This window comes from Chrysemys picta, chromosome 1, assembly GCF_011386835.1.
Source record: "Chrysemys picta bellii isolate R12L10 chromosome 1, ASM1138683v2, whole genome shotgun sequence".
Classification (NCBI taxonomy): domain Eukaryota; kingdom Metazoa; phylum Chordata; order Testudines; family Emydidae; genus Chrysemys; species Chrysemys picta.
Window position 1 is genome coordinate 189977290 of NC_088791.1, and position 23575 is coordinate 190000864.

General features: G+C 40.8%; 1 protein-coding gene across 4 annotated transcripts in view; it reads right to left on the reverse strand.

Annotated features, from left to right (window-relative positions):
* Positions 1-3786: 3786 nt before the first annotated feature.
* The window catches only part of URB1 (URB1 ribosome biogenesis homolog), a 92440-nt gene continuing 72651 nt past the window's right edge, over positions 3787-23575 (reverse strand). For 3 of the 4 annotated variants that reach the window (XM_024102762.3, XM_042855754.2, XM_005283941.4), the window contains 9 exons: positions 18124-18284; positions 17470-17581; positions 15379-15485; positions 14649-14792; positions 12747-12856; positions 10279-10476; positions 8372-8613; positions 5741-6346; positions 3787-5092 (listed from right to left, as the gene is read on the reverse strand). In XM_024102762.3, coding sequence (XP_023958530.2) covers positions 4887-5092; positions 5741-6346; positions 8372-8613; positions 10279-10476; positions 12747-12856; positions 14649-14792; positions 15379-15485; positions 17470-17581; positions 18124-18284 — 1886 coding nt within the window. In that variant the 3' untranslated portion in view covers positions 3787-4886. The remainder of the gene's footprint in view (positions 5093-5740; positions 6347-8371; positions 8614-10278; positions 10477-12746; positions 12857-14648; positions 14793-15378; positions 15486-17469; positions 17582-18123; positions 18285-23575) is intronic. The other variant, XM_042855755.2, reaches the window with a different exon arrangement.

The window sequence follows — 23575 nt, forward strand, 5'->3', positions numbered from 1 at the left end:
AACTTGGCAGTCTTTTACTTCTGACAGTTTTATCATCAGCGCAGCAACTTGCAGTGTTGCCAACTCTTGGGATTTCTTCACAACTAATGTGATTTTGGTCAGGGCTGGAGCCAGTCTGGTGATGAAATGAGACGCTCCAACCCTCTGTCTGGAGGAAAAGTAAAACCCCCTCCAACTTTCTTACTGCCTGGGGAAAAGCAGCCAATCAGAGCTGCTGCAGAAGATAGTTATAGCTTTCACGCCTCCTCCTCTCAGGAGCAGGGCTGGTTCCAGCTTTTCTGCCGCTCCAAGCGGCAAAAAAAAAAAAGGACGAGTGGTGGCACTTTGGCTCAGCTAAATTGCACCGCTTCTTTGGCAGTAGGTCCTCCCCTCTTCCTCTTCGGCGGCAATTCGGCAGCAGCTCAAAGAGGAAGAGAGGGAATGAGGGACCCGCTGCCGAATTGCCGAAGACCTGGACGTGCCGCCCCGATACCGGACGGAGTGCCACCTCTTTTAATTGGCCGCCCCAAGCACCTGCTTCCTATGCTGGTGCCTGGAGCCGGCCCTGCTCAGGAGCCAGATAGGTTCTTGGGTCAAGTAGGAGTGAGAGAGAGCAGCTGACACCATTCTTACAAGACAGAATTAGGGAGGAGGGACCAAAAAGAGACCTGCAGCTTAGGGTAACTCCATTTCCTCTTTCCTCCTGTGAACAATGGATCAGTCTGGTCTCGGCTCCATCCCTGCAACACCAGGCCTGGGAAGGAAAAGGTGGGTGAAGACCACTGGAGCTGCCCCACCCCCAGGCCTAGGAAGGGGGAGGAGGAAGGGCCTGGGAGAGAGGGGTGAAGAACTCCTAACGCTGCAGGATGAGCAGAGGCGAGGCTGACAAGGACAAGATGATGTGGGGGCTAGGGAGTAGTACTGATGTGAGGGTTGCATAATTAATTGCTGGGCTGAGTGGGACACAGAATTAATTAATTAGAAGTGTGGGGTTTGGAGAGAAGCTGGAAGCTCCGTACCATCAGGCAGGTCACCGAATCACCATACTCTACAAATCTGGGAACTGGCAATACTAATTGTCTCACAGACACTAAGGATGGACAAGGGCAGTTCAAAAATCAGAGACCGAACAGACAACATAACCTTTAAAAAAAATCTCATGTCTCATGATTTAATGTTGGGGGTTGGCGATACTGCAAATAGTATTGTAGAATATTTTTTAAAGCAAGTCTATCTACCAGCAATAGGCTCAGAAACACCAGGGGTTAAAGTGGGTTGAGTCAGACTGAGTCATGGACCAGGTGGGTGGGTGTGGAAATGATTGCAGGAATTCAAGGCAGGTTATTAGCAAGAAAATGTCAAAGCACCTCACTTTTTAATAGACAAACAGATATGGCCACAGCAGCCTTTCCCCTTTTTTCTCAAATGTGCTCCTCTTTTATTAGAGATACTTGGCAGGGTTCATGGGTGACATAATAAATATGTATTTGGGGTCAAATCCTGGCAAAATTCCATTTTCTTCAATAGGGCCAATATTTCACCCTGGATATTTTTCTGCTTACGTGGTGCTAACAGATCATTGCACCAATTGCCCTGCTCAGGCCTTCAGTCTGAACTGGTGAACATCCTCCTTATTGACTAATGACAGCCTGTGACAGACATCTACTTGATATCAAAACTATTCACAATGGCTGATTCCAAGAATATTGCTGAAGTATCTCAATCACTCAGTCATTCCATGATCACTGGTGTTCTCTTTTTTAGTTACAATGTGGCCTGATTCAAGCACAGACCCATTGAAGTTACGTATACTCTTTATTATTTCCTTGACATTATATGTAACAGTTCAGCGTAATATGGAAACCAAAGATGGATTTTTATTTATTTATTTATTTTTACACAAAGTCCAAAGAACAAGGAAATAAAATATGTTTTTAAATTACTTTAAGAAAACAATAGCTTTATATGCAGAATAAACCAAACCTGGAAAACAAACTAATATTAAATATACTAAAATGCAATCCACCCCTTAAAAAATGCTAAATACTTCTGGGGAAGAATAGCTTCCCTTCTGGTGACATTCCTACCTACACCAATTTCTGGGTATCTCAAGTTTACCAATCCTCCCAGTAGGGACTTTTCTTCACATACTTTTTTGTAGGTGAATGCTCCTCCTCCTCCTTGTGGTTTGCCAGGTTTCATGGTTTGCTGGAATTCTACCCACTTCTGTAGGCTACAAACTCCACAGCAGTAGGACTCAAGTCCAGTCCCTTTATGTGCTTCAAAATCAACCTGAGCTCCCTAAAAAAAAATCTTGATGCCAAATGACTCTCAGAGGATCCTAATTTCTACTGAATCAGCCTATTAAGAAACCTCCAATCTAGAGGCCTAAAATTCTTTTCTCTTGTTACTTCAGCAACCCCTTGCTGAACCAGTCAGAATGCCCCAGGGCTGTAATACTACCACTGAGCCACATCTTTCCTGCTCTGCTTTAAATCCTGAGAAATACCAACTGCTGCTAAAAACTACAAATATATTTCACACACGGTACACAAAGGGAAGTACTTGCAGACCCAATTCAAAGTCCACAGAATCCATCAATGGACAATGGGATCACATCTTTACTGAACGTTAAAGGCCTTTACACCCCTACAATGAGAACCAGGGGTGACCCACTCATGAAAAGCCCCATTGACTTCAGTGACGATCCATCCACACAGTTCTCATTGTAGGACCAGGGCCAAAGTTGGCAACTTACTTTATTTAAAGTAGTGCAGCTCCTTGGTTCAAAATGTAGATTAGTTTTCTTGGGCATATTCATTGCATTTGTTTTTTACTGACATTGCTGTTATATCTTTTTAATATCAGAGGGGTAGCTGAGTTAGTCTGTATCCACAAAAACAACGAGGAGTCCAGTGGCACCTTAAAGACTAACAGATTTATTTGGGCATAAGCTTTTGTGGGTAAAAAAACCCTACATCTGAAGAAGTGAGGTTTTTTACCCACAAAAGCTTATGCCCAAATAAATCTGTTAGTCTTTAAGGGCCACTGCACTCCTTGTTGTTTTTGTCTTTTTAATATATTTTTAAATGTTAAATTAAGTGCCCACATAAACAGTTTACTTAGAATGCTTTGTAGTGGGGCAGTAATAAAGAAATCATTCAATAGATCATATGAACTTTTAAAGATCTTTGGCCACTTAACCTGTACTTTTAAAAGTACCTAATTACCACATTTGTAGAACAGATTGCAGCTCACCAGGTGGAAATCAATCCTTATTTTTAAAAGTGCCCAAATAAAGATTTAGATAAGCGCCACCGATAAAAGTCCATGTGAACTGTATGTCCTTCACAGGCCAGACTAATAATTTTAACTTGTCAGCTCACTTACATGATAAGGAGTTTTCTTCTTGTTAATGTTTTTGAAACTACCATTTAAAATGAAATGTGTCTCTCTACTAGCATAAGCAACAGCCATGTGTTATCAATACGTAAAGGTCTGAAACTAAAGTTTGCTCTTGGTTGCTGGGTGCAGCTATTGCTTTAATATCCTACTTCTTGGCAACAGTGAATTATTTATTTATTTTTTAAGAAAATGCTTTTTTTTTTTTAATTGAAAAGAAAATTCACATCATTTTAAATGGTTGTCAAATTTTAGGCCTAAATTATGTGACTGTACAACCCCTGCTGGGCCCTTTAGAATAAAATATATTTTCACTGAATGAGCAAAGAGAATGTTTCTGTATTTTTTAAAAATCATCTTCAAATAGACTGATACTATGAATAAAAACGACAAGAAAATAAATTATATTTCAGAATATATTAACATATAAAATATAATTCCATACCATGATGTGAATGTGAAATGTTACACTTCTATTAAAAACAGATTCTATAAACATTAAATGGAGTGTGTATATCGGACTTTACTTCCAATTAGAAATCTGTACAAAGTACCTATGCATAGCACATATGAGGAATTACAACAAACCCTGTTTTACATTTCAAAGCTTGAAATGCAGCATTTGCATGTTTGCATATCTGAAATGGTACATTATATTGCCCCTTCCAGGTCTTGTTCAAGAAATCTTTAATTAGATTTCATGGACAACGTGCAAAAGAATACAATTTTATTTGATGAGGAACAATTCATTTAGGTCTTGTTTTGGTCAATTATACTATTTTTTGCCTTAATTTGAAGAAAGCAATCTTTGGATTTAACATAAGTGAAGCAGTACCATAGCATTGTGCTTTTACTGAGAAAATAGGCAGAAGGACCAATCATTATCCTATTGAAATCTGAGTCTTTAGACTGTCCCAGTCAGCAGTAACCTAGTGCATGTCACTGTTACACAGGAGACACAGGTTCACATTTTTCCCTCTCTCTATGATGCAGAAGTTGGGTCTGCTTCGGAAACACTCATCCCCACTCTCTGGAAAAGCAGGGGTTAGGACTCAGATAAGCACATAGAAGACCATCCCTCATGTCTTCAGAAGTGAGAGAAGATAGATCTTTGCCATAGTTATGTCACCTCCTTGGTTCTGATGGCTAGGACTTGTGTTCTCTGGCCAATGGGGAAATGAAAATGAGTTTGGAGGCACTGCAGTAATCAGCAATTTTTCTTTTTAGTATTCTAGAAAGTAAAAAATGTTTGCAGTATAAATTATATCATAGCTCCAGCGTCCCACCTTGCCCTTGTCTGCCAAAGAAAGAGCAAACACTGCTTGAATATTCTACACATTCTCTGTGTACAGAATTCTTTTAAGTCTTGCTCTCTTTTTCTGAGCTTGTACAAGTGTATGGAAAACAAGTTAGATTTGTACATAGTACAATTCAAAGAGGATTTCATGGTTACCAGCAGTGATGACATAGGATTTGACATTTTGAGTATGAGTCAGTATAGAGAATTAATGCCCCAAAATAGCTAAATAAATGTCTTTGCAAAGAGACACCATGGCTTCTTCCGCTTGTTTGTGCATTTTCTTGTCATCACCATTTAATTTACCATCTGTACCACCACAGATCAATTTGACATGGCTTATAAACATATCTGGTTCCTGTGCTCCAAGCCAAATGTCCCCAATGTAAACAGAAGCCAGGAATACACAAGAAGCTGTGAAACAAAAGTGAAGAAAAAAGGAATCAGTATACTCTTCAGTTTCAAAACAGTAACATGGAAAAATCTATTTTACCAAAATTTCCCTTTCAAAGCTGTTTTTTTAAGCTAGAGTTTGCTAATCCTTTGCTTTAATGGACAATCTAATTTTTTGTGCTCATCTCGGACCATCCACTCCCCACCTCTAATAGAAAATACCCTCTTTTTAGTGGAAACCTCCATCTTTGAATATAGCTAATTATACCATTAGCAACCACTTTTGTCAACAAATGGACAGAGCTGGTGTCATGCAAACCAGAACCTGTAATGTGACTTTTGGTGCAAGAATATTTTCCCCATACAACTTCAGATGTCCATATATATAATTAAGCAAGCCAAATTTAATCCAAGACAACAGCTTCTTTTGGGGAGCAGGACTAATGTTATATCAAATATTCTTTTGAGGTGAAGACCATATTCTATATTAATTAATGACCAATAGGCTATCTTCTTGGGAAGGACATAACTTTCTGAAGTGATGATCCTCCATCTTAGCAAAGACAGATTTCAAAAACATTTGATGAATGAAAAATATTTAACTACACAACTACTGTCATCTACTCCTCTGCCTTGTTACTGAGCGTAAACAAAAAAAGGACAAGTTACCTTTCTTGATTTCATCCTTTTCTTTCATTGCTGACAGGCAGAACGTTTTCACCACCTTATGACAACTGGCGTTAGTCAACCCCTGAGCATCCAGAAAGTGAAGCATGATTGTATTAAACAAACAGAGCTCTTCAATGTTTGATGACTTCTCTTCGTTGGCTTCACAGATTCTGTTGTAAAGCTTAAACACACTACTTTTCAGTGTGGCATCCCTAAGAATCTCCCGCACTACCGGAGGGTGTGGCAAAATGCTACTGTTTAGCCACTTGAGAGTCAAAAATACATTTTGTATATTGAGGCTATGATCAACCATGGACTTCACTAGCCATTTGGTTACTATGTAAGCAGTTGCACATGTAAGACTGATAGTTTCATTCTCTGGATCAGTAGATTCAAGCTGTTCCTCTGGAAGTTTAGCAAACGGGGCTGGATAAACAGGCTCCCAATGAACCAATATGGACTCCAGATGGTCTCTGCATTTCTCTAAGTTTGAGACCTTCAGCTCTGAGTCCGTTTCTTCTTCTCTTTCTACCACATCCTTTTTCCGAACATGGCGAGATGAAGGCCGAAATGGGACTTGACCTTTGTTCTTTTCTTTAATATTTTCTGTAAATGGGAAAAATAAAAAAACATTTCAAGCCCTTCAAAAACTCTCGTCACTACAAAGCAATAATACAGGGAGGATGGCCTTGTGTAATTACAGCTGCTGGGAGGTTGCAAGGTACATGCTTCTGGCCTGATTTAAAAAAAAAAAAAGTAGTATTTGTGTGCTTAAAAAGTTAAGTTACATGCTTAGGTACCCTGTTGAATTAAAGCTTCTAACTGCAAAGGATGCAATTACTTCACTAGGACCCTGATCCAAAGCTCAATGAAGCCAATGGGTGTCTTTCCATTGACTTCAGTGGGCCCCACATCCACAGGATGTAGTTTGTCACTGATCTTGTGAAGGCTTAGACTTTTATGTAAGGTTATGTGAAACTTTCAGTTCAATTCATTGCTAGTCATATTATCAAAGCAGTAAGGCTTGTAAACAGCAGCAATGCATTTATTCTACTGCATCAGTACTGAATGGGGCATTGTCAGAGATACAATAGTTCTGAAAAATCTGGAAAGTCATCAGAAATCTCAATTATTTTGCAATAAATGCAATGGATTTAAACCAATTTCGATTACTAAAAAAAATTAATATCAACCCCAGCAGGTGATTTTAACAGCAACATTTCATGTCAAAGGGAATTTTTGTGACTGTCTTATAAACTGCTGAAGGCTGGAGAATGAAACTGGACACAATAATTGATTGTTAACTATAGAAATGGTAACAAATGCAAACATAATTCACTAAACTAAAATTATATATATATATTAATAATATGGCACAGGCAAATATATAGAATCCCTAGAAATACCTAAAAAAATATTTTTGACATCTTTTAAAATTTGGTGGGCTTTTAATATATATATACTTTGTTAAGTGACAACATATTCTGTAAAAACTACAGTATCACTGATCCCGGTGCACTGGATTAAAAAAATATACCCCTCTTCTTCCCCTCCTCCCAATATCCTTATATATTATTGAAATGGAAAGACGGTAAAAAGTCGAATTTGCTTTTCACTCATTGTGCTGTTCCTTTACTTTTTGTATTTCTCTCAGCATGACAATGAAAATAGACTAGTCAATTTCATTTTTGATTTATACCCAGTTTCAAATCAATTTCATTTTTAGGTTCTCAAGCACTCTCAGAACACTGCAAGGCTTTGGCTGCAAACGCTGTAGACCACTGTATGTTTGTTTAGAACACTATTCCCACTGGCATTTTGTTTTCTTTTTAAATCATAACAATATTTTTATATAATCTTCAGTTTTGTTAAAACTTATTTTTACAAAATGTACATTTTGGAAAATGTTTAACTCTGCAGTGTCCTTTAAAAACACGGAAAGAAATGCATATTAACCTATACATAAAGTGTTGTTTTCTATTTTTATTAAAATAATTCCTTAATGTCCTGCTATGAAAGCAAAAAGGTGAAAAACTGAAATCCACTCTGAAGATTCTTAAAAAAAAAATTAATTTAATACCGATATAAAAATAATTCTGATGTAAGGTTCTTGAAAGGTATATACCATCTGAAATGAGACAACTTTATTAAACGGAAGAGACCACCCAGCAAAACTGTCTGGGTCAGAATTTCATCATTCCAGCTGCTTAACCCATTGGCTTCTTGATCAGATATTTCTGTTGCAAGGCTTATATTCACTAATAGAACATGCAACAGATACAAACAGGCTGCCAAACCCCAGAAAATATTGTCCACACAATCTGCCACAGTCATTATGCCATTCTGTCAGATAGAATATTTTTAACACTTTTAGTTTATTATGGCAAGCTGATGACTAAGCCTCCACACAATTTTTTTAAAACTGTATTTACTTTCATGTGAAAATATAATAAAATATATTTTTACAAACCACAATACCTGCTTTATTACTGATTTTTTTCTTACTTTAAAACTGGTTTCCTTTGGAAATATTGGTTCCTAAAAGCGCTCAGAATCCACTTTTATTTGTTTAAACAAAGTTAAAAAACACTGCAACCACTGCGCTTTTAAATCAACATTTTTAATACTTACTAAGCAACTCTTTGACTTGATATTTTTGAGCAGTTGTTTGCACATCTTCTTGGAGCTGCAGATTTCTTTCAATGATGGCCCACTTATGCAAGAGCATTAGGACATCTTTGTTTGAAAGGACACTCTCATTTACAGTAAATCTGCCCATTTGTCTGAAGGCCTCAACAACAGTAACTCGGTATCCTAGCACAGAACTGAACGTACTGAAAAACTGAGTGAGCGTGGCAAAATCCAAGTTGGTCCTATTTCAAAAAGAAAAAGGAAATTTTAAAAAAATTCATAAAATATATTTTTCTACATGTTAACCAAAGAAAAAAGCTAAATACATGGCTATTTAAAGTCCTCCGATTTTTTAAATTTAGTTTCTTAGGCTGCAAGAGACAGTTAATCTCACTCAGACTGAATTTCTGCTGCTTCTCTCCATTAGTGCCTGATGGGACAGAGACAAAAAATCACATACACCACAACTCTGCTCTACAGATTACTTGCAGCCTGGAAAAGGTAACAGAAAAAGCCAGACAGCACACAGTAGTGTGGGAAATGCTCTGGTGCTTCATCTAAAAGTATTTATTTTACATGAGTTTTCAAACTTCAAGAGGGAAGAACAATACATTTATTTTTCGTGTTGTGACAAACACCCATCTGGATGAATGGCTAAGGTAGAATGAGACCACTGCTTATTGTACCAAACATCACCAGTTTCCTTGTCATCTCTCCTTGCTCACCATGACCTGGTTTGTCTGTTCTCTCAGCATAAATGTCAAAAGACAACAGGGGAAAACTGTAAACCCTTTGAGAAAGGGACTGTCTTTTTATCACACCTGTATTCTACACCTCGCACAATTACTATTATTGGCTAAGATTTTTCAAAGCCAACTAAGTGAGTCAGCCACACTACTCATTGAAGCTCCACTGAGTACGGAGTCAACTCCACTAGTGTCAGCTTTAAAAAGCTTAACCATGACTATATTTATTATTTGTATGGTAGCAACTAGAGGCTGAGATCAGTGCCTCACTGTGTTAGATGCTGTACAAACAGAGACAGTCCCTGCCCCTAAGGGCTTATTATCTAAACAGAGAAGACAAATGATAAATAATAGTAATAAATCCTCTTCCTCTGTCAGGCGGGCAGTCCAGCTGTCAGCACACAGACAGGCTTCCACAGGGGAAGAACTGCCAGAGCTGGAGAACAATTTTGGGTAACATTTTCAAAAGTGACTCAGGCACCTGGAACACTTTGTCATTTTTGAAAATTTTGCATTGTTAGCCTATACCTCCCTATACCACTTTGCCTGAGCCGGATTCCCCCACACAGACCACTTGCTAACCAAGGCTGCATCAGATAATGAATGCAAACCCAGTCGGCGGGGTCTTCAGAAGGTATGGACCTACTCCCAGATCCTCAGGGGTATTTAAGAACCTAGCTCTCATTGATTTCAGTGGGAGTTAGGTGTCTAAATATCTTTGAGGATCTGGCCCAAGCATCAAGTAGGGACCTAGCAGAACTCATCAATGGAGACTGTGCCACTCGCTGTCCAGACTGTGGCCACTGCTCAGGCAGAGTGAGCTTGAAGCTTTTCAGGGAGGAGACCTGCCAGAGAGCTGAAGTGCTGGATTCAGGCTCTGATCTAGCAGGAAAAGGACAAATTACATAATGCTGCCTTTTTAAAAACTACCTATCCAGTACTTAGAACATGAGTCACCTTACAGTCACCACTTCATTGTTAATATTTTTAAAAGCAAAATCTTTCTGCACAAGTTTCTCCACCCAGGTTCATTATCACCATTTAAAATGGGGAAAGGGCTAATTTATCAGAGATTAAGTGAATTCATGATGGCCTAATATATTTCAAACTGAATAACAACGTGATTACATAAGCCTCGAAGCCTGATTGGAAAAGACTTACCGAATGTGTTTAACAAGCATGATCAAAACATACAGAAACTCATTTATAAGCTGAAGAGGAAGGAACTTCTGGTTCTCCTGTGGCTCTTTTTTGCAAAGAGTTTGAAGTGGCATCGCCCTTCCTTTGTTTCCTAAATTTGTTATCCACAGAGTATGGACTAAGGAGATTACACTGGTTAGCACCTTGTTTTCCAGAAACCTGAAAGACAAACAAAAATGTCTTTGTGGAATGCAGAAACTGACCTGGTCACCATCCAATCCATCTCCTAGAAGGAGCCACATGTTAGCATTTGGGGCCCTGAACATGCAGGTAGGCCTGAAGTCAATGGGGCTCCAAATGGGCTCAGGATTCTACCCAGGTAGAACTCGTTGCAGGATTGAGGCCTTGGTTGCCAGGCTTCCCCCATACATTGAGAATTCCCAACATTTCCTGTTTAGATGCCATAGAATAAAAAACACCTCTATGGGTAGCAGTGTAGCCTAGTGACTACAGCATTGTTCTGGAATTCTGGAGACCTAGGTTCTATTCCCCACTCTGCCACTGGCCTGCTGAGTGACCTCAGACAAGTCACTTTGCCACTCTGTGCCTCAGTTTCCCCATCTGTACAATTTGTAACATTTTATAAGAGCTACATATTAATTATTATTATTATGAGGAATTGACAGAGCTTTCTGGCAAAGGTCCATAAATAGAACTAGTGATTTTTGACTCAACTATATCTTTCATTAAATCTGAATAATTTTCCAAAGCAATCCATTAAACTGTAAACTATGCAACGGCCACCATTTGTTTTATATCAATTACTGTTTAAAACATGAGTTTCCCTTATGGTTTGTATTAAGGATTTTTCATTTGCAGATGACACCAAGCTGGTAGGGGTTGCAAGCACTTTGGAGGAGAGGATTAGAATTCAAAATGACCTTGAAAAATTGGAGAATTGGTCTGAATTCAATAAGATGAAATTCAATAAAGACAAGAGCAAAGTACTTTACTTAGGAATGAAAAAAATCAAATGCACAACTACGAAATGGGGAGTAACTGTCTAGGCAGTAGTATTGCTGAAAAGGATTTGGAGGTTACAGTGGACCACAAACTAGATATGAGTCATCAATGTGATGCTGTTGCAAAAAGTCTAATATGATGCTGGGGTGTATTAACAGGAATGCTGTACATAAGACACAGGAGGTAATTTTCCCATACTACGTGGCACTGGTGAGGTCTTAGCTGGAGTACTGTGTCCAGTTCTGGGTGCCACAATTTAGGAGAGAGTTCAGAGGAGAGCAGCAAAAATGATAAAAGGTTTAGAAAACTTGACCTATCAGGAAACAACTGGGCATGTTTAGTCTTGAGAAAAGAAGAGTGAGGTGGGACTTGATAATAGTCTTCCAAGATGTTAAGGGCTGTTATAAAAAGGACTGTGATCAATGCTCTCCATGTCCACTGAAGGCAGGATAAGAAGCAATGGGCTTAATCTGCAGCAAGGAGTTTTAGGTTGGATATTAGGAAAAACTTTCTAACTATAAAGATAGTTAAGCTCTGGAATAGGCTTCCAGGGGAGGTGGTAGAGTCATTGGAAGTTTTAAAAACAAATTGGACAAATTGGCCCGCGCCGCTTCCCGCAGTTCCCATTGGCCAGGAATGGCCAATGTAAATAAACTGTCTTGCTGCCCGCCAGCGGATTAACCTGACGGACAGCGGGCCACAGGTTGCCCACTATTGCTTTAGGAGGACAAATCATCAATCTTTCTTTTTCCATTAAAAGATCTATTATAGGTGTCAGCATGCTGATCATCAATTGTCTGCATTTTATTAACACAACAAAAGCTATTATTATGTCTATTATTCATTACCTTGGAGGTCAGTGACCCATCCCACATAATTAGAAACAATATCCCTGTTGCCTGATCATAGGCAAGGAAGATGCTTTCTAATCTAATCACAAAATAAGTATTGTGCATATTGGGCCAAATCCATGCTTCCACTTCCAGACAGGTGTGAAGAAAGGCACCTACAAGGTTTATGCTCTGCAAATTGATCTGCAGGTGGGCCTGGGAGCATGCTCAGTCTGTTTTTAGCACAGATTCTCCTGATTCCTTGTCTAGCTGGTAAGAATTATCTGTGCAAAAGGAAGGAAGGAGTGAGTGAGTGAGATTACAGCCAATTCAGGATAGAGGATCAAATTAATAGCCATGCAGAGGTCATTGCAGGATTGGGTGCCTACAGCAACCTTTGAAGAAGTGAATGGCTAATGCGCTATCCTAATATGTCATCTTGATAGTACCTTTGTGAGAAACTTCTAAAAAACAACCCCCAAAATTTACTGACTGGATACCTCTATGTAAGTCTCTTTCACACACACAGATGTGTGAATAAACCTTTTTATTTTTGTTTTCAATTGCACAAATACTCCCTTTATACACAAAGAGTACAATTATTTCTCATTACAACAACATCCCCCTTCTATGTACCTTTTCTCCAGAATATACAATATCCAGGTTAAGAGGCTATGGTCTCGTATCAGTTCATAGGCTGCTTTAGTGATACGTGCAGCATTTTGCAGTATTTCCAGAATGTGACTCTGAAACAGAAAACAAAACATACTTTTATTTCAATAAACTATAGCTGTGGGCTAGTTCACTAGTATAAACATTTAGGAATGATAGAACAGTAATCTAATTTTTTGATAAGCTTTTATTCAAATGAAAACAACGACAAGACAGGGAAAATGCCTGACTGAACCCTATAACCTTCCACACAGACATCAGCTGGAGCCCCTTAGTTTTGATGATATATCGCAGAGACGTAGGCACCCGTTCCTCACTGAACTTAAACAGATAAGCTGCATCAAAGCACGAGTCAATGGGACTACTGAAGGCTAGGTACATGCTTAAGTACTTTGCTGAATAGGGCCATAGAAAGGAAGTCTGTCTAGAAGTTAAAGCACAGAATAGGGAGTCAGGAGACCTGGCTTCTATGTTTAGCTTTTGCTATGTAACCAGAGGCAAGCTATTCAATTTCAGTACATCTCAGGTTTCCCCAGCTATAAAATCACAATAATGATACCTACCTTCCAGGGGTGTTGTGAGGCATAATGAGTTAATTTTTGTATAGTGTTCTGAGATTTTGTAAAGTGCCTGGATTGCAGTGTTATAGGAGTTCAAGGCATTTGTTATTATTACATCACTTATGGCATTCCTCTACTGGGAACACCAATTGTTATACATTTTGTGATGTGAGTAAACAAAAATGTTTTTAAAATGTATTTTTAGAGGGATAGCTAATAGAGGCAGCTATTAAAATACCCATTCATACAGAAGTAAATCAAAAATGTGAACTATTTAGAAAAATTGGTGGACAGTATCTAATCACATAAAGGCAAACACTGTAACAAAACATTTCAAGTTCTTCAGAATGGCCCAAGAACACCAAACTTTCTAATTTTGAGGCAGATATATTAGAATCATTAATGAGAAGCAGTGCCCAGGCAACAAGATATTTTTTTATTTGTAGGCCAAGATTTTCAAAGGCAACTAGTGATTTTGGATACCTCAATTTCTGAGTGCCCAACTTGAGATACCATAAAGGACCTGATTTTCCAAGGGTGGATGCTCCACATTTTCTGAAAGTTAGGCTTCTTTAAGATGACTCAAGTTGGGTGTCCAAAAATTGAGGAAACAAAATCACTCAGTTTTAAAAATGCTGACATAAGCCTCCACTTTTCTCCACTGTAAGGATGCCCCCTATGTTACTGGATCAGGGGGTGTGCAAGAGGATCCTTTGGGGTTACGTGCAGGAGGAGCCCTTTTATTTATTTATTTTTGCTTCGGCAGTTCGAGCGGGAGTCCGAGTGCCTTCCTTTTTTTTTTCTTTTCTCCTTTGGTAGAGCTGGCGCGGCAGGGGGGTGCATGCTCACAATTTTTTTTACTGATAGGGATGCATGATCAAAAAAGTTTGGAGACCACTGACCTATAGGACTGAGCCCTTCATTTCTGACAAACTTATAAACAGGCTGCATTGATACAACAAAGCAAGCTATTAATATTATTACTTTAGGCTAGCGTTTAGGGTACAGTGAAGGTGGAATGCTGGCTTGTGAACCATCCTAAAAAGGGCAAAGGCCCAACTCCGCAACTGAAAGTGCACAAATTACAATTTCAAAAGTTAGTTTCACTGGTGCAGATGAGGCCACTGACCATTACGGTCAGCTGGTGAAAAATGGTGCAGGTCCATGATGAGAATGTGGCACATAGTCTTGATGTAAGTGGATATTTCCCCCCATACAATTGAACAATAGTCAGTTTGAAAGAAGAGCATCTATATGTCCCTTCTTAATTTGCTTGAAGTTTTACATTTTTTTCCTTTTTAATTACCTGGGAGGCTTCATCACACAGTGGACTGTTGAAGAAGCACAAAATGACATGGAAAATCCTCTGATAGTTGTACAGCTCATAGCAGTGCTTATCTCGCAGTCCTTCTCCAAGAAGCCCAAGAACCCACTCACGTTCTGTTTTGTGCTGGAAACCACATAGAAAAGTGCCAGAGTCACCAATTTCAAAGTAAAACATGCTGGGAAAAGCCTTAGCACAAACAATACAGTTTCCTGTAAGTGGCAATATCAACTTTTCCGGACTTCCTCTTTTCAGTTTTTACCACCACAAAATGTAACCAACAGACGAGATTTCTGCAGGAATAATGGGTCAATGGGGCAAATGTGATCAGAGACAAAATTTAAAAGGTTGCTATTTCTAAAATATCTTCACTGATTTCAGCATTAATAACTAAGTTAGACTATCACTGTAAGCTCTTCAGGGCAGGGACTAGATCTTCATTCTGTGTTTGCACGGTGCCTGGCACAGTGGAGCTTTGATTCCTAATTGGGCCCAGTAGGCACCACCACAAAAGAAATAATGAATATTTATATGAAAATAAAAATGAAACAAAAATGCCAGTAAATAATTACAAGTGTTGAGTAGAAAATTGCTGGGATTTTTTGGTTGATTACTAGACATTAACACCCTCAAGTCATAATACTGGCTAAGCCAGGCAATATATTGCTCTCTGAGGGTTTATGAAACATACAAGACATAAATCTCACATTACCTCTAAATCAAAGCTGTAGAAAAGCTGATAAAATCCTGGTACTTTCTTCAAGTCCAAGTACTGATGCGACAGAAGGAATTTATTTATCTTAGTGTACATGTGCTCCTCTGTGAACAGATTTCAGTGGTTATTGCCGAGGAGGGAAATGTAAGTGTGCACATTCACAACCTCACTGTTGAAGTGAGATCTACACTTTATGTTGCCTCAGTAGATGTCAGAAATATTTCACTGTGTGGCAAGTATGATGTTCTCATACTGTAACAGTGAAGGTATTATTGTTAACCATTAATTTTACTTAAAACAAAAATACACAACCAGAGAATGCACCAAGCAAATGATCACATGAATATTTAACACTGGTCAATTCTCAATACTGTACTTCCAAAGTTACCCTTCACTCAGAAATTAAAATCTACTGCAGAGTTAAAAGCAAACCCCTCAGTGAAATTCACAGATAAGCCCCAGGGAATCTTATTAAAAAATACAGGATATTAAGCATGGTGAAGAGTGTTATAGGAAAAGCAAACTCAAAATCATGGACAAATTCCAGACCATGCAATCATTGGTTTTAGCTTACAGGAAAACATCAGTACCAAAGAAACACATCACTGAAACATTATGCAGTTATTCCACATTTTATATATTTGATAAAAATAGCCATTTAGGGCAGGGATTCACCAACATTTTCCATAGTGTGAACCACAGCTTAAAAGAGACTGTCTTGTGGACACCTGATCCTTTTGCAATACTGCAGACCACCTCTCCTCCCATACACCATCCTATAAACATTCTTGTGGCAATTACAGTAACTAATCAAACGGAAAAGTAATACAAGGAAAGTATTTTCCTATATTTTTAGATGTAAACACAGAGGAGAGCCAGCACACCATGCAAATTGCCAAGTCTCCACAGACCACATTTTTTAAACTTTTGTATTATGGCCAAATCTGGAGATGCATGCATTAATGCCTGGATTTAGGCGTGCAAATATCCCACCTGGCTTGCACAGATATCAGGCTATTTGCATGACTAAATCAGGCATGCACACATAGATTCTAAGTCCCAAAAGGACCATTAGATCATCTTGTCTGATCTCCTATATAACACAAGCCATTCGTTTTCACCCAGTTATTCCTGTACTGAGCCCAAAATTTGTGAAGACAATATCCACCTCCTTTGCAACAGATTAGATGGGATCTGAACTGGGAACCACTTGCACACAAAGCATGACACTTTCCACTCCTCCAATAAGTCAGTGCATAAGATTTAGATTCTAATGAAGGTTTTTCCTCAAAACATTTGAAGGCATGCGGGATAGGGCACATAAACTCTGTCTCTGACTGGAAAGGGTTAAACAGCAATTTGAGGCTTAATTAGTCAAACCTTGCTACATCAGGGTTGGCCGTTAAGCCTGAAAGGGGAGTTTAAAGAGGGAAGTCCAGCAGCTGGAGGCTGGTGTGGAGGGAGTACAGCAGACAGGCTGTCTTATGGATGGCAAGGAGCCTGACTGAAGACAGGAACCGTGATGACCTGCATGCCTGAGCCCCTGAGCAGAGCCGGTGCTAGGCATTAGCAGACTAAGCAATTGATTAGGGCCCCGAGCAGCTCAAGGGGACCCCCATTCACTTTTTTAGTATGTGTTGGGAAGGGGGGAATATTCCTGCTTAGGGCTCCCGATGGTCTAGCACACCTCTGCCCCTGAGGGAGGAGAGGAGAGCGCCAGCCCCTCGACAGTGGGGTTGTTTGGGACACAGGAGCCTGTCCGGGCTATATATTTTCGTTGGCATTTTTGTAAGGGTCTCTAAGGCACTGGAAGGAGCTGAACTCTGTAAAGTGGTAGGGCCAGGCCACGCCCACAGCTGGAGCAGGTAAAAGGACAGTGGAGGAAACTGAGGTAGAGTTGCAATACATCTGGCTTCCAGGGGAAATGCTGGAGTGGAGACTGTGTTATAGCATGTCTCATGGTGGCTATGTTTACCAATATGCTTTGATTCTACAGTATCACTGAAACTAATCGTTCTATGCAATGTTGTTTTCCCTGCTTTGGCCCCAGAAGCTAAACCACAGAACATACAATTTAATCTACAATACCTGGCTTCAGCATTTGCTGCACCACTCTAGCAACGAAGAGGGTCAAAGAGAAAGTAAACCTGAGATTCGGTTGTCTGATTCCATTTTGCACAACATCCATAAGATAGAGGAGCTGTCGCACAAGAAAGAGAAAGCTCTAGTATTACTCATCATCAGATAATACAGCAGGACATTCCTCAATGGGAGTGTGGGAAAATAGGCCTTAATTGTATTTTACAAGTAACAAATCAAGCCACAATCCCAGCAGAATGACTGTTCTAAGAATTCCAAATGTTTATTTTTTTTTAAAGCTCACTGATTATAATCATAATAAATACAGAAAGATGAAAACAGAATAGGAAAAAGCTTAACAGATCTTTTAAAAAACCATTATATGAATTCAATCAACTCTTAAGTACACATTTCTATAGCTGGGAATTGCTAACTCTGGGAAAAGTGAAAGAGTGCGAGAAACATAATCCCATCTTTGAGGACAGACTAATAATAATACTAAAGACTGAATCAGGGCTTGAGAAACCTGTTTGCTCACCCATCCAAGGGCCAGTGGACACTAGAGGCTGGTGAATGGGTCCCTTCCAGGAATTAATTTGCCCTAGTCTGCCTACCAAGGCAGGTTCTAATATCATGGATAAGCTAAATCTAGAACATTGGTACCTGTCTCTGCTCTCGAAAGCGAGCTCCTTCCAGGTGAGAACGAAAGGAACCCAGGATATAGTACGCCGCTGCTCGCATATTGGAATCATAGCTGCTCAGGGCAGCTACTGTGAGGCCCAAAGCATTCACTTCCACAAATGCATGGCATGCCACTACACACTCTGTGGAAAGGAAAGAAGTTAACATTTCTAAAAGCAACAACTACAAAGAACATATGGCAATGCAATTCTTACATTAACTTCCATTTAAAAACATAATTTCTGAAAGTTGAACTAGAAACTGTAAATTTAATTGACTGTAGCAATGCGTGGTGAACACTCCAATACCCGGGTTAGGAAGAGGCATTCTGCACACACACATCTAAACAAGAACATTTTAGTTTCCTCAAAGTCATGTTGGCCAGTTCCTGATGTGCTATGATATACCAGAGCTCATCTTCAAGGACAACTCAAAGAATTCTGCCTGGTGCAAGAAGCTGGCTGGGCCTGGGATCAGGTAGAGTGGCTTGTTCAGCTCATGTTCTTAGCTTGCCAAACAGCAACTGTAAGGAAGACCAGGCTATAGAACAGGGGTCGGCAACGTTCGGCACGCGGCTCGCCAGGGTAAGTACCCTGGCGGGCCGGGCCAGTTTATTTACCTGCTGACAAGGCAGGTTCGGCCGATCGCGGCCCCCACTGGCCGCGGTTCGCCATCCTGGGCCAATGGGGGCGGCGAGAAGCCGCGGCCAGCACATCCCTCAGCCCGCGCCGCTTCCCGCCGCCCCCATTGGCCCAGGACGGCGAACCGCGGCGAGTGGGGGCCGCGATTGGCCGAACCTGCCGCGTCAGCAGGTAAATAAACTGGCCCGGCCCGCCAGGGTGCTTACCCTGGCGAGCCACGTGCCGAACGTTGCCGACCCCTGCTATAGAACAATGCAAAGAATAGGGCAGAATTTAACTAATAAACCAACTCTTGCCCACCCCTTTTCTTCTAGTGCTATCTTTTCTCTTCTCTTGATCACCATTGATTTCAGTGGGTCTGGAATTGAGCCTCAACTCTGTAGCTGGGAATTGTAGCCTTGTGCAACAAGTCCGGTGAACAGTGTTTCAGTGTTTATGGGCACCTATCCATAAGAGGGCACCCCCAAAATCAAGAGGTATTACAGTTTCAAATGGCCTTATTTAGATTTCATTCCTTGCAATCTGCTGTACCTCTGTAGATTTTGTCATTTTTGGAATGATGTACTCACCGTAGCACAGTCAGGGCACTTGTCCCTTTATGGCACAGCTTCAAGTTAGAGTTAGCATGGAGCTGCCTTGCTCAAGGGGGAGGCTCAAGAAGCTCTGCTGACGGGAGGGGTGGGGCGGAAGAGGGGGCAGTTTGGGCCATGGCCCTGCTCATTTCGGAGTGTCATGCACCTCAGAGCGTGCAGAGGGAAAAGTCCAGCAGTTCCTACATTGCCGGGACACAATCTGTGCCCCAAGGCTGCACAAGGAGAGGGGGGTTCCCTGTGCCCAGCCCCTCTTGCACACTGAGAGTGGCAGGACACAATCCAGTGCTCATTATTTGGGAAGGATATTGCTGTAAGTGGAAGACCATATAAAGTTATGAGTAAGTTCTGGGAAGACTCTATGGAGCTCAATGTTGGATTCATGTTAACTGTAGGGAAAAAATAAACCTCTTGGGCATTCCCCATATCCTGCGTCTGAATGAAGAAACAGTGGGGTGAGTCAAAGCACCTCCCAGATAAGCATCCTTTTACTGAAATGGATACCAGAATAAGACATGGATCCTCCCTCTTAAGCTACTAGAATCTAGTTTACTAGTTTGAATTACAATATAGGCCCATCAGTAACTTTAACATGTAGGGCATTTTCTAATTTAAGCCCAATTTACACCCCCTTTAACTTTCTGAATAAACCTACTTTCTGCATCATATTTCTCTTGTGTAGTTCCTCCCCACCCGGGGCTGAATTTTTTAAAGGGATTTTGAGGTTAATCAAGCCATTTTTAATGAGGTTTTGAAAAAGTGGTGGCATTTCTATCCACTCCTAACGCCACACCAACTTGATGTAAACACTCCTTGTTGTCTATGCTAGTCTTCAAGGAGAAACAGCAGCATAGGAGTATTTTTTTTTCCAGCTGAATAACAAATGTTTTTTACTTAGTGGCAACATCCTACGAAAGCTTTAGTGAATGTTTACCAGCTCTGCTCCCCCTAAACCAAGATGTCTGAGTACATTCCTAGTCCTTTGATCACTGAAGGTTTATATTTGTCATGGCAATTTCTCCTCGTCGCCCCCCAAAAATCACAGATTATCTATATCCCCATCCCAACAGCTGTGCTCATTCCCTCCTCAGCTAACATAACACCTATCTCTGTCTCTCGGCTGGCATGTTCCACTTATAGCTCTGCTGAAGGAGGGACAGCCAATGGTAGAATCTTCCCCTCCCCACACTGCACAATGGCCAGCTCTATTCCACATGACGGAGTGACAACCTGTGCAACAGCACCACTGGAAATGCATTTCAAAACCATCTGCTGGAGAGAGTCAACAGCTGTTCTCAGCACTAACGATTCCTGTACATTTCCCCACGAGCCTCCTGGCTAAGTTAGATCCATCATATTGAATTGGTAGTACTCAAAATGCCTCAGTCTTCCCCCTCATAAGCGGCTCAGTCATGAGCCTGGATGCACAGCTGTGCAGGGGAGCATAAAGAGCCCCCTAACTCCTCTGCATGGGATGTCCACATCGCCAGAGTCTGTGCAGGGCAGGAACAGCAGCTGTGGCCAGGTTGCTCTCGCATAGGTTGGGAGGAAGTTGGAGGACCTATGGCTCTTCCCCATTCTCCTGCAGCACCAGGGGCACCAGAAGATAGCTGGCAGCACTTCCTTCCCTGCTGGATTCTCACTCACAGTCTGTTCTCTGTCCTCTTCCTGGGGTACGGTGGCTATGTGCTGCCCTTACTTGGGCTGGGTTGCAGGGTGCCAGAACAGCTCAAGGAAAGGAACTTTTCCTGGTGCGTTACTTACTTACTTACACACTTACTTACACACACACAGTCCAGAAGAATGAACTGACGCCTACCAGTCTGTGAAGATTTCTCTATCCCCCCCTTAGAAGTGGCTGATCCAGAGTTCTTGCCTGAAGTGCAAATGTGAGGCCAGAAGCTCACCAGAGTAGGAACTGTGCCTCACTATATACCTGTGCGTAGCCTAGCACAATGGGGCCCCAATTCCAAGTGGAGTCTCTGGGCACTTCTGTCGTATATGAACAACAAATGATAATTTCCCATGTTCATGTCCCCTAATAAAATCCTATTTCCTTATTTCAAGGGTATAATCTATGTAACTCAGAGGAGGATTTATCTAGAAACTCCTCTTCCACTGCACGCATGGCATGGAAACATTGTCAACCAAGCTGCCCTTGGAAACAGCAATCAAATAATTGATGTGAAATAAGCTATTGAAAAAAAAAGTTAAATGTATGTTTGACATCCAGTTTGTTTAAAGAACCTTGGGATCCACAGTCGGAAAGCTTTTGATTAGATGCTTATCAGATCTAAAGTTAGAGAGAACTGGGTATTTGCACAATTCAAGGCCTTTACTCAGCAAGCAGTAATCATTTGTATGTTTATAATTATGTACCGATGAACTATATAACATCTGTACACATGATGCTGTACAGCAAGTGCAGGGAGCAGGCACAGAAAAGTAGGGGTGAGATTTTCGAAAGTGGCTTAAGTGACTTAGGAACATATTTGGACTTGGGATCCTAAGTCACACAGGCACTTTTCAAATCCCACCTTTAGTCAATAACAGCCAAAAACACTAGGCCATCTAACACTGATCCTGTTAGAACACAAGGGGCATCCTGAATTTCTATAGCTTAATTTTTTTTTTAAAATATACACAGGATGACAGACTATGTTATTATTACTGTCAAAAGCATATTGGTCAATTTGTAACACCAACTTAAAACAGCACCTCCTTTCCCCTCCGTTCCCACCTACACAGGTACTGTATTACTCAGGTTTATATTTCCTTTCTCTTCATCTGCACTTTTAATTCTACCTTTCAAAGCAATTATATTATCAGCTTGCCGTTTGTTTGAGAAGATGTTATTGCTATAGCAAACAAAAGCCAGCTGTAGCAATCCAAAGTTTACCCAGAAAAGAACATCATGATGGACACGGGAGAGAGGTGGTTGGTAAATTCGCTGTGATAAATGTCTCACTTTGATCTTTAAACATTTTATAAACAGACACAGAGCCTCGTCTGCAAGTATAGCAGTTGGGTGTACAGGGAAATTGTGTCATATTAAATTAGAAAAGCAATATTGAGCAAGTGGTTACCAGCACACACAGAGATATAATCAGAACTTTCCATTGACTTGGGAACACAGACATAACACGATGATGAGGTTTTTTAAAACACCACCACTGCTGATGAATTACTTGGCCAAAGTTACACTTAATGGTGGACCACAACATAACTAACAAGTAAACACATAATAGATTCTAACTCACAAATCATGCACACCGAGAGGTGCCAGTGCTAAGCAGGAGGTGACTGGTGGTGATTACTTGTTATTTATACCCAACCATAGCTTAGTTTATGGATAGTTCTCTTTCTTTTCACATCATACACCTGCTTTTCTGTGAACTCTCAGCCACTTTTGTTTGATTTGAATATTAGATGCTCTCACACATCCACATAGATGGATTTACTCATGGGAGCGGATATCTGACAAGAGTTATTCTAAGACACATAAAGGGACGAACCTTCAGTAGCTGTAAACTGGTGCAGTTACACTGAGGTCAATAGAGCTCACACCAGCTGAGGAACTAGCTCCGCAAAAAGCTGACTGCCATTTTAAAGATGGAGAGCTTCCTTCAACACAATGGTGCAGATTCTCCACCCAGGCCAAACTCTGCTCTTAGGGGCAGTGAAGAAGGGGGCTGACGGGCTGTTGTTCCCTGATTCTCAGCCGCGCGGCCCTGGTGCAAATTAGAGCTGTACTGGAACAGCTCTATCTTACGCCAGTGGAGAACTGGGCACAGCGGAGATCTTTTCCACCATGTGCCCTACCATTTCACCCCGGCCATGCTCTGCTTTGTGCTGAGATGGAGGGAACGGAGCACAATGGTTGACACAGGAGACAGCTCTGCCATCTACACCAGCTTTACATCAGTGAAGAGCTCTCCTAGATTGGGGAATTCTTCACTGACCATCTCCAGCTCTTTTACTCGTGCCCCTTAGGTTGGGCATAGTGACTTTACACAATTTGGCCCTCTGACCAGAGAGTATCAAGCCTGGTTTGCCTCTTATGCCCTTTTGCCAAGCCACTTCAGGTTACAATTTAAAATCTTCCCACTACAAGCCCACAGGCAGCCCTTCCTCCATATCCTCACAACAGCAGCAATGATTTCTCCCAACTGCATTTTTGCCTTTCTTACCCCTCCCTCCAGC